Below are 11,839 nucleotides of genomic sequence, written 5' to 3' on the forward strand. Positions count from 1 at the left end.
GACACAAAATACCAAAATGCTTCCATAAAACAAGGAGGTTGAAGAAAAAAGTGGAAAAAGGTTAAGCAATGGAAACCTTGCCTCTGAAATACATGATTCTAAGCTCAGGAGGAGCTTTATTATTCTATTAGAGAAGTACCAATATAAAAACCAAGAGGAATCCAAATCCATATTGCCAGGTGCAAGTTTCTGTCTGCCATCTGCTACTTAAACCACCTACCTTTCTATGAAAGATCATTATGAATACACCATCACTAAATGACCCAGCATCAGTAAATACTATCCTGATATCACAATTCAGCGAATATTTCTGTCCCAGATCACCAGCTCCAGAATATATACATATATAATACAGATAATTTTACTATCTAGAACCAAGCAAAAATCACAGAGCTACTTCTGGTGACACCGAAGAAAGTATATATGCTCCAGCAGACTTTGAGTTCACAAATGACAATCTACCTTAGGCTGTGGCTTTCCCAATAACCTAGGGATGTATAACAAATATTTCTATGACCAAAAGAACAACAACCACATCTCTAGAATATCCAACTATGAAATCACAAAGTATAGTGACTTTTGGTGGAACATATTTTTATATTATGAATGAGTTAATAAAAGAGATTTGAATTCTTCTCTTCTGGTCCAGCTTTCATAAGCTTGTCCCAGATGAAGTCTACTTAGTAGCAAGAAGGACAACTATATAGGCAGCTCTGAAGGGATACAGCAAGAAAGTAATATACTCCAGTAAATTGTGAGGAATGTGAGCAACATGTGATAATTAATTGATATTAATTGAAATGATCTCTTATCTCCCTGGTGTCACCACCCTCGCTCACACCCTATCTGCTGTCAACTGTGCAAGAGATGGGAGTTCCCTTGGTAACACTGTGAGAAGCTGTGGGTTATGCACCCCTCTGCTATGTGTTGGCCCACAGTGGTCCAACATTTACTAATGTACCACTCAGAGTCATAGCAATTTAAAAATGATTATAATGTCTTGCTTTTCTGAAAAATTCATGGAGTTTTTTTTGCAAAATATGGATCTGTTTACGGTGATCTGTGACTTGAGATTCCACTGGTCTAAATGTCCTCTATACATTCAATCATTTATTTACTAAATCCTTTCCTTTTCTGAAGACTAAATACACTTCTCATTTGTTCTTCAATGCAAACAATAGAGGGAATAGAAATGGAAATAATTGTGAAACTACTAATGAGGATGGTATAGAGGATGGAGTTTGTCGATGGCTTATTCAGAGATATGAACAAATGTGAACAAAATCCCTGCTAGCATCAAAGGAACAAAATTAAATAGTTTAGGAAGGCATGTTGTATTAGCAAATGGCCATTCATTACCAGGTCAAAATCAAAACTGTCCTACCATTTACAGAGAAAAGCTCTCACAAGCCCTTAGAGGGTAGACTGAGTCACATGCGCTATGCTTGGTATTGGGGATAAAGACATTTCTCCTACATAAGTGAATTGAACACTAGTGACTCACTAAGCAGAGAAAGCAATACACATTAGCCCACTGCTAAAAATTATAACCTACCCGCAATCCCAAAACTACCAACCAGATAGGCAGGAAAAAATCGTTCTTTTCTTTAATCTCTTAAGGCTGTGAACTTTTCTGCTATTGTAGAGTCATAAAGACCTAGGAGGTTGAAAAGATTTTAGAATATGCAAGCAAGCTTGGATTTGATCATCCAATTTGTTATTTTAACTTGCAGTGAGAAAGTATACATACAGGTAAATTTTTACCAATAATTCTGAATTTTATTACTGAAAATTGAAAACTCTGTAGCCTCTAATCTCACTTTTTCCCTTGCAACAATTTTTTTAAAGTAAAAACATTCAAGAAATATTTTAGAATTCCAGAATAAAAAAATTTAAAAAGTAAAAACATTTATTATTAACATTAGGTTTCTTAATATAACCATAACCATCATGTTACAGTCAAATTAGCTACATATTCTTTCCCTCCCCTGTGCTAGCAGTAGTCTTTCTTAGATACTTCATCTTTTAAGAGCCCTTTTCCTCTGGAAATTCCCTACCTCAGCAAACAATCTATCAAAGAGGTAATTCCAATGGCTAATTTCTATATTATCTAGAATTAATCACCTCCTTAACTAAAATCCCCTTTAAAATTTTCACCACACAATACACTGGCAGTAAGCTCTCTCTAATACCCTATGTATCTCTCTAGTATCTTTTCCAATAAAAAAAATCACCTGTCAAAATATTTTTTCTTCTTTACAGAAGTGATGACTTAAACTGACCCTCTCAGGAATCCCAGTGACTAAATCCCAGCCAACTATCCAAGCCATCATAGTCATGAAAACCTCATGTTGCAGGTTCAAAAAGTAATAGAAAATCCTCATCCCCATCCTTGCCACAATTGTTGTGAGGGACCTTGCCAAAATCCAGAAACCCCTACCAGGGTCACAAACTCAAGTGTCCTCAGAGATCTGGCAGAGAATTCACAAGAGCAAAACAGGTCTGAGAAGCGGGCAGGTCTGAGCACAGAAGCCTGTGTGTGTGTGAGAAGTGGGGACTGTGGCCAGCTAGGAAAGGGGAATCATTGCTCAGCTCCAGCCTGCCTGCTGCCATAGACAAACACAGGCCAGGTGTGGCCAGAACTCTGAATATTTTAAGGCAAGCCAGGAACTCTGGAGTGCTCCATGAAATTTTCCAATCTTTAAATATAGATTCAATTTTTTAAAAGCACTGTGCAACCAAATAATACCTGTCATGGACAAAATCCAGCAAGCTGCCCATTTTCTATCTCTACTATAATTCTACTCCCAGCCACATGAGTGATGGTCAATTGACCCTATTCCTTTCTTCCTGTTAATACGGATGATCCACAACAACATATTAAAAAGGATTATTCTACATGGTTAGAAATGGGTGCTATCAAAGAGTCTCAGAACCAAAGAAGCTTTTTCTCATAGTCAATCAAAAAATGACTCAAACTAAAAACAATCATAACAGGTACACTGATTTCCACCAGTAACACTACTACTGCTACTCAAATTACTTTATTCACTTATTTACTGTTTATGAGCTGCTTCCACTAAGATGTAAACTACCTGAAGCAAAGAGCCTTGCCAGCCTTGTCTACAGAAATGCTCCAAGTACCTAGAAAGTAGGTTTCTGCCTCCAAAGCCAACCATTACCTCCTAAATGAAAAGATCTTTAAAAATTTAATCAGGATGGGCACAATGGCTCATCCCTATAATCCTAACACTCTGAGAGGCTGAAGCAGGTGGATTGCTTGAGTTCGAGACCAGCCAGACCCCATCTCTACTAAAATAGAAAAAATTAGCTGGGTGTTGTGGCAGGCACCTGTCATCTCATCTACTTGGGAAGCCAAAGCGTTAATGATCACTTGAGCCCAAAAGTTTGAGGTTGTTGTGAGCTGTGACACCAAGGCACTCTAGCCTAGGACAACAAACAGAGTGAGACTCTGCCTTAAAAAATAATAATAATAAATAAATAAATAACCATTTTTCTGGTAACATCATTCACAGTTGTGTTTTATTGTTTCAAAAAAGGAAGCATTCCTATTGTAGCCCAATTCACAATTGCTAAGTCATGGAAAAAGCCCAAGTGCCCATCGATCCACGAATGGATTAATAAATTGTGGTACATGTACACCATGGAATATTATGCAGCCTTAAAGAAAGATGGAGACTTTACCTCTTTCATGTTTACATGGATGGAGCTGAAACATATTCTTCTTATAAAGTAGCTCAAGAATGGAAGAAAAAGTATCCAATGTACTCAGCCCTACTATGAAACTAATTTATGGCTTTCACATGAAAGCTATAACCCAGTTATAATCTAAGAATAGGGGGAAGGGAGAGAGGGAGGGAAGGGAGGGGGAAGGCGGGCAGAGGGAGGGTGATTGGTGGGATCACACCTGCGGTGCATCTTACAAGGGTATATGTGAAACTTAGTAAATGTAGAATATAAATGTCTTAACACAATAACTAAGAAAATGCCAGTAAGGCTATGTTAACCAGTGTGATGAAAATGTGTCAAACGGTCTATAAAACCAGTGTATGGTGCCCCATGATCGCATTAATGTACACAGCTATGATTTAATTAAAAAAAAAAAAAAAAAAAAAGGAAGCACTCCACTCATCTGCCTTCTAAAAGTCCAAAAATTGATTGGGTTTTAGGATTGTTTGTTTCTTAAAAAAAGGAAAAAAACAATTATAAATCCTTCAAAATGACACAAGATGGTATAATTTAGACTAGGAAAAAAGGTCGTTAGGGATTAGGTGTAGCATGGGGCCTTCCTCAGTGACATACCTCTTTCTCCCTCTCATAGTCTTCTTTGTCATATTCTTCATCTTCGTTCTGTGTCGGTAGTGCCATGCTGCCAAAGTCTAATGACATGGTCCTCCTGTGGGAGAGAAGAGGTCTGGTTTCTAAATATCCCATAAAATCTCCCCAGAACAAACTACATAAGCAATGCCATTAAGATAACAAGTTATGAGTTTCATAACTCATGTATGAAAAACATAAATTGTGACAAAGAAAATACCTACATGATAGCAATTCATAGAAGAGAAAAAAATGCAAGGTCAGGTGCAATGACTCACACCTGTAATCCTAGCATTCTGGGAGGTCAGGGCAAGAGGACTGCTTGAGGCCAGGAGTTCGAGACCAGCCTGAGCAAGAGCAAGACCCTATCTCTACAAAAAATAAAAAAATTAGGGTGGCACCTGTGGCTCAAAGGAGTAGGGCGCTGGTCCCATATGCCGTAGGTAGTGGGTTCAAACCCAGCCCCAGCCAAAAAAACCCAAGAAAAATAAAAAATAAAAAAATTAGCTCAGTGTGGTAGTGTACGCCTGTAGTCCCAGCTACTCAGGTACTCAGGGGGCTGAGGCAAGAGAATCACTTGAGCCCAGGAGTTGGCGAGTGGGAGGTTGCAGTGAGCTAGGATGATGCCTCTGCACTCTAGTCCAGGCAACAGAGTAAGACCCTGTTTCAAAAAAAAAGAAGAAGAAGAAGAAAACACACACACACAAAGGTAATAAGGCTATGAATAGACTTTTCTACTGGTCTAGAAAATATAATTCAAAACAGTAAGATTTTTGCCCACACAAAAACTAAGATGGTAATAATAATAAACTAGAAATGTGCCAAACATAAAAACCTTAAGATTAAACTCAAAGAAAATTTCAAATTTGATGTATTAAACATGGCACAGGTAGTATTCGCTATAATTTGCTTCTTAGAATATCACAAATTCAAATTTCTTGCTTTCCAAAAAGCAGGCCCTAAATCTTGGGTTAATGATTGCTAGCCCAGAAAACATTTACAATCTGGTAAACTCCATAGAGCACACAACAAAAATGTAAGTGTTAAATGTCTTGCCCTTAAGCTTGATAAAATCAGGTTCTGGCAAAATACTCAAGAAAAACAGAAGTGAAGGCTGTGAAGCTACACCACTGTGAGATTCCAATTCCAAAAGCAATAGTGAGAGTTCCCTGGGGCTGCTGTGGCAGACGCAGCAGCAGGAAATGGGTTTTCAACTACTTAGAGTCAAAAAGGCAGCTGTTGATTTAAATTATACTTAGGGATCCTGACACTACACATAAACCCCCCCAGAACTCCAAAGCATTGAACAATCCTAATCAAAAAAGTAAGCAGGTGTCATCAATTACCTGGCCTAACACTGCCCTCCATTCAGCCCACTGTTGTCCATGCCAGTGAAATGCACTTGGATGTGAGCCCAAGCCCACAACTCATTCACTACACTTTTCAGGCTCTAAAATGTCATAGAACTGGAAGTAAAATTAGAAGCACAGAGATCCAGAAACCCAAGAGCATTTTACCATAAAGAATTTAGCTCCCTTGTGTTAATCGTTGAGAATATCACAAACTTTAACATAAGCCAGCAGTTGCATAGCAGAAGATAAGTTCATTTCATCAGATCTAATGCACCCTTGATTCTATGAAGCAGTCCCACTAAGAAAAAGATGTAGCCAATTAAATTATGGCATATAGTTAATTTTAAAACGCAGCATACCCTACAGATGTTAAAAAAATGAAAAGAAAATGTGCAAGTCAGAATAAATAGGACATTAAAGATTAACACAAATATGAACGTCAGTGGTAAAAATACCCATAAGTCAAGTTTTTGTTGTTCAAAGATCGAATTATGTGTTTTGGGCAAGCTCTAATTTGCTATCTACCTTCTAATCCTTTCCTCTTTGGTCTCTGAACCCCGCCAGGCCCTTTCTTTTTTTTTTTTTTTTTTGTAGAGACAGAGTCTCACTTTATGGCCCTCGGTAGAGTGCCGTGGCCTCACACAGCTCACAGTAACCTCCAACTCATGGGCTTAAGCGATTCTCTTGCCTCAGCCTCCCAAGTAGCTGGGACTACAGGCGCCCGCCACAACGCCCGGCTATTTTCTGGTTATTTTGCATTTTGGCCGGGGCCGGGTTTGAACCCGCCACCCTCGGTATATGGGGCCGGCGCCTTACGGACTGAGCCACAGGCGCCGCTGCCCCCCCCCCCCCCCCCCAGCTAGGGCCTTTCAACTCACATCTATTGAAACCCTTTCAGCCTCTGCTCCTTAGACCAGACCTGCTCCATCCTTACTCTTGCACCAAGAAGAAAGGGAGAAAAGAAGTGTACTCTTTCACTGAGGGGGGAAATAAATAAGCTTGAGAAATATAAAGCTAACTCCACCTAAAACAATGAATCCAGAGAAAAGAATACATAAGATAAAGATCTGAAAATAGTAAAGAGCCTAAAACATAGCTGAAATAATGAGGGAAAACACATCAGCTGTGTCTCTAGGTTTCTTCACTACTGCAAGTGAACTTGAGTCTAAATAATGACAATACCAGCCTATTTAAATCCCAGCTCCTTAAAAGTGATGGATTAAGCTGAACCTTACAGACATTTTTGAAATTTTTAGTCAAAAATAATCTTTTCTGCTTCTGAATTCTTGCTGTGATTCTACCTTTTCTTATGCTTAACTATAAATACAAGATAAAACGTGGAATTTGGGTTAATTTTTCCTTTATTGGGTAAGAGAAGGGAGATTTTTTTCCAATCCTTCACATTAACCTACCATCAATTGATGTTGATTACTGAAAAAGAACATGAAGATTTACAAGAGCCCATGGCTAAATAAATTATAGCTATTGTAAATAAAGAGCTACTTTTTCGGGCAGTGCCTGTGGCTCAGTGAGTAGGGTGCCGGCCCCTCATACCGAGGGTGGTGGGTTCAAACCCAGCCCTGGCCAAACTGCAACAACAACAAAAAAATAGCCGGGCGTGGTGGCGGGCGCCTGTAGTCCCAGCTACTTGGTAGGCTGAGGCAAGAGAATCGCCTAAACCCAGGAGTTGGAGGTTACTGTGAGCTGTGACGCCACTGCACTCTACCCAGGGCGACAAAGTGAGACTCTGTCTCAAAAAATAAAAAAAGAGCTACTTTTTCTCAGGTCGAGAATAATTAATCCTACAAGGGATTTTTATTTTTAAGTGAAGAGTATGTAAAAAACCAACGTGTATTTTTAATGGCTTTAAATCCAAAGTATGTCATTAAAGAAATATGAAAAGATCTGAAGAGCAAAGTCTCCCCAATCTGAGAAGAAAAGGTATAAATTAAAATTTCCTCCTAAAAAGTGTACTACTAGAAACCTTAAGCAATGATTTTAGAAATAATGGAAAATTTAATCAACTTATTGTAATTTTTAAAAGTACTAAAAAATGTAGTTAGTCTTCAAATGAAATTTAAAATAAAAGCTAACATTTTTCTCTAATTAATCATAATTACTATTACTACCAGAGACTTCACTAAATATTCAGAACAATAAGAGACTGCTTTAAAAACAAAAATAGCAAGATAGTAAATCCTGAAGCCATAAAGAAAAAATTTGTTGAAAACCTAACCACGAAAATAAAATTTGCAAAAGGCAAAGATATCACTAACAAGTATTTGTATGAAAAAATATATCACTAACAACTGTCAAAAGATAAAATAAACAATGGAAAAAAACATTTGTAAAACACTTGACAAAATCCCAAAATATAATTCTCACAAAGAAATGAGAAAAAGACAACCCAATTTAAAAATGGGCAACTGATATGACAACTCATTATAAAAAAGAAATGCAAATGCTCAATCAACTTGTAAAGATGCTAAACCTCATGGAATTTTAAAAAAGCAAAACAACAAAATGCTATTTTCAATTACTAGATTGAAAAAAAAAAAAAAAAACCTGGTAAGACCCTGTGGTGGCTACTTTGTATTTTGTGTGGCTCATGAATTGCTGGTGAAAATACAAATTGCTAAAACCATTTCAAAATTAACAATATTAATATATTGAAAATGAGTATTTGCGGGCAGCGCCTGTGGCTCAAGGAGTAGGGCGCTGGTCCCATATGCCGGAGGTGGCGGGTTCAAACCCAGCCCCAGCCAAAAAAAAAAAAGAAAATGAGTATTTGCCCTAGTGAAATTACTTTTGACAATACTATGCCACTAATAAAGTAATGAAATATTTTGATACTTATCGACTCAGAGGGCTGACCCTTGACAAAATCAAGAGGTAGAATAACTGTATAGTATGCTTTTTTTTTTTTTGTAGAGACAGAGTCTCACTGTACCGCCCTCGGGTAGAGTGCCGTGGCGTCACACGGCTCACAGCAACCTCTAACTCTTGAGCTTACGCGATTCTCCTGCCTCAGCCTCCCCAGCAGCTGGGACTACAGGCGCCCGCAACAACGCCCGGCTATTTTTTTGTTGCAGTTTGGCCGGGGCTGGGTTTGAACCCGCCACCCTCGGCATATGGGGCCGGCGCCCTACTCACTGAGCCACAGGAGCCGCCCAGTATTCTTTTTTCATATAATAGTCTAGTAAGGACTTCTTCCCAGCTAGTTAACTTTTTCCAAACCCATTAAGAAGATTAAAAAGTATGACGTTTTCTTACACTCAGATGAGACAGTGCTCGGATCCAGCACTCATTTTGTTGTTCCTGGTCCTGTTTTTCTCTGGCCTCTTTGAAACAAGAAGACCGTTGAGTGTGTAGTTGGACAAAAGATTACAAAGCAAAAATAGCATTGCTTTTGCCTCATTTAATAAACTATTACACCCTAAAGGCAGAATTAAAATGTATCTGCTCCCCTGTACATTGTAGATACACAAAAAATATATCTTGACTGAATATATGCATGTTACTATAGGAATTCATTATTTTAGTAAAATTGCATTGACCAGTGTGCCAGATTATATCCTAGCTGCATCTAAGAATGTTACCAGCCAGGGGAGTGCAGAGTCTTTTATAGAGACAATGATATAAACTAACACTTAACAATAATACATTGTCATAAATTCTGTAGTAGAACAAAGTACAAAGCACAAATTAACTTTGCCTACGAAAAGAAGGCTTAAGAGAAGTTTAACAGAAAGGAAAGACTTTAGAAATAAATCTTCAAGAAAACACTATAGCTGTGAGTGGGTGAAGAATGAGGGTACTCATCAGACAACCTGGGCTCAATTCTGACTCTTTTATCCAGGCAGCTTGCAATCTTGAGTAAATGGTTTTTATTTCTTTGTTAATGAAATGGGAGTAAAAACAGGATCTACCTCAAAGTTTGATCATGAGGATTCATAAGATAATACATATAAAGTGCTATGTGACAATAAATACATCTTAATTTTATTACTAGTAGGACATTATTTCTAAAGAATAAGCGAGTCCCAGCTCCAGAAGAGGTTAAAGGAACGAAGAGGATTCAGCACATCTGAGATAAGGTGAATGCGCAGCCTGTGGGAAACCCTACTTCAAGTAATGCAAACTCCTTTGGAAGAAAACTGTCTCCTCCCTTCAAGATGCCCTCCTCAATCCTATTGCCCTATGAAATAAATTATTCCTTTGGATTTTCAGACAATATTTCTTATTCTTTTCTTTTGGCTTCAACTTCAACCTGTCTTAGTTGAGCACATTCACCTAAGGAGTGGATATAAATTGTCACCCATTATGAAGGAATATAGTGAAATTAGGCTTAAATCAGACTCAAGTTCATGTGACCTCAACATAGGAAGGGTTAAGTACCACAAAGGGGGGGTGTCTAAGAATTGTCCCGGGAGTTGGGAAATTCTACTTACTTGCGTACATGCTAGCTTCCCTTCTAGAATGGAAATGGCCCAAGCACATCGCCTGTTTTCGACCTACAAGGACGCCTACTCCTTCATTCGCCAATTTACCAAGCACTGGTCAAGATTACGAAGTTTAACAAGAGACGAAGGAGGTAAAGAAAATAGACATGCAAACAAATGGCAACAACATCTTATAATCAGTGCTAATGACAACACTTTGGACAATTCGATTCCAGATGTCCAGAGGACGAAGCGAGTAATCCTAACACGCAGTAGACACCCACAGGTTGAACGAATATATAAATGAACGACCTTACCAAGACACTCGGTTTGGCGTTAGCCACGACACAACAAACAGGTACCACGAGACCAAAACTGCACGGAGCCCAGGATGCCTGAGGCTGCAGGCTTTGAGCGCCAGCACAGCTTGCATTCGGTCAACACACGTGCACAGAGCACCCACTGTGAGCCAGGCATGGTGCCAGGGTGACCGGGGCGGGGTCCTGACGGTAGGGTCTTAAGGTAACCCTAGCAGTCTGGAGAAGAAACAAGGAGGGCTTCTCCATGCCACTCTAAGTAAGACCTTGGAGGAATAAAGAGGTCTCGATGACGCTTCAAAGTCAAAGCTGAGTCCCGCAACCCGCGGGCAGTCCACCACTGCAGAATTGGGAAGGGGGTCAGTCAGTCCTCCGGGAAGCCTCGACCAAGATTCCAAGGACCTCGCAACTCCTCTAACCCATCACCAAACCACCCAAAAGTTAGAGCTCACCTTAGGACACGGACGCCGTCACCGCGAAGAAATTCTAGCCTTGGTCTCAGACCAACTTCTCCTAAACCCCCTTACCCTGGATCTAATCCACTAGTTCCTTCCTAGTTACAACCTAACCCCCAAACCTGAGGCCCTTGAGGAGCAGCCGCCTCCTTCAATCGCCAACTAGAAGCTCTCCTTGTGGGCGGGGCCATGCCGGCTCAAAGCTGAACGAGGACCCGGAAGTCTCCGCCCTCCTCAAGCTTGGTTGAGAAGTCCGCCTGCAGTTGCAGATGTACTGCTGTTTGAAAGCGGGCGCCAGAGGTGGCGGGAAACTGCCCCTGTGCGCCCATTGGTTGAATTGTAAGCCAATCACACAAGGATTTACTCTGGAGTGGGCGGGCTTTCGGTTGCCCAGAGACGCCGAGGCACCTGGCCTGCTGCCTTTGGCTAGGCTGGATCAGGCTTACTGGGATCCCTTCCCCCTTTTGTACCGAAGGAAACTGAAGCTGTGATTCATGCCTCCCGCACTTAAGCAAGCAGAATTCCGCAATTGCTCCACTGAACTCTTGCCCTAGAGGTTTTTGCATTTGCCTTTCTTGTCCTCCAAAGGCCTGCTTCCTCACCCCTAACACCTTTAGATGTTTTGCCTCCTTTCTGGCTTAGTAGATCCCTCCTTGTTTAAATTTGTGTTTCTGTAATGACACACCTCCCCACATGTCTATTCACTACTTGAATTTCCTCCGTATGAAAGTTCTCGTCACTTAGGTGTATGTTAACCTGTCCCTTAAGACAGCCTGGCTCAATCTTCAGAAAAACCAGTTACTGCATCTGCCTTCTCTGGTCAACTGGTTCCAATGAATATGGAGGAGTTGCCGGCAGCAAGTTCACATATCCATTTAGCCTTTTCCTATATGTACTAATACACACTAAAATAGTTGTTTGTGGCTCTTCATACT

The 11,839-nt window shown here is 40.0% G+C and overlaps 1 protein-coding gene across 8 annotated transcripts in view; it reads right to left on the reverse strand.

The window, feature by feature from the left end:
* The window catches only part of CEP152 (centrosomal protein 152), an 82,629-nt gene extending 71,627 nt beyond the window's left edge, over window positions 1-11,002 (reverse strand). For all 8 annotated transcript variants that reach the window (XM_053595495.1, XM_053595494.1, XM_053595493.1 and 5 more), the window contains exons 1-2: window positions 10,902-11,002; window positions 4,324-4,417 (exon numbers count right to left, since the gene is read on the reverse strand). In XM_053595495.1, the coding sequence (XP_053451470.1) occupies window positions 4,324-4,410 (87 nt within the window). In that variant the 5' untranslated portion in view covers window positions 4,411-4,417; window positions 10,902-11,002. The remainder of the gene's footprint in view (window positions 1-4,323; window positions 4,418-10,901) is intronic.
* Window positions 11,003-11,839: the final 837 nt, after the last annotated feature.

This window comes from Nycticebus coucang, chromosome 6 (assembly GCF_027406575.1).
Source record: "Nycticebus coucang isolate mNycCou1 chromosome 6, mNycCou1.pri, whole genome shotgun sequence".
In the NCBI taxonomy this organism is placed as follows: Eukaryota; Metazoa; Chordata; class Mammalia; order Primates; family Lorisidae; genus Nycticebus; species Nycticebus coucang.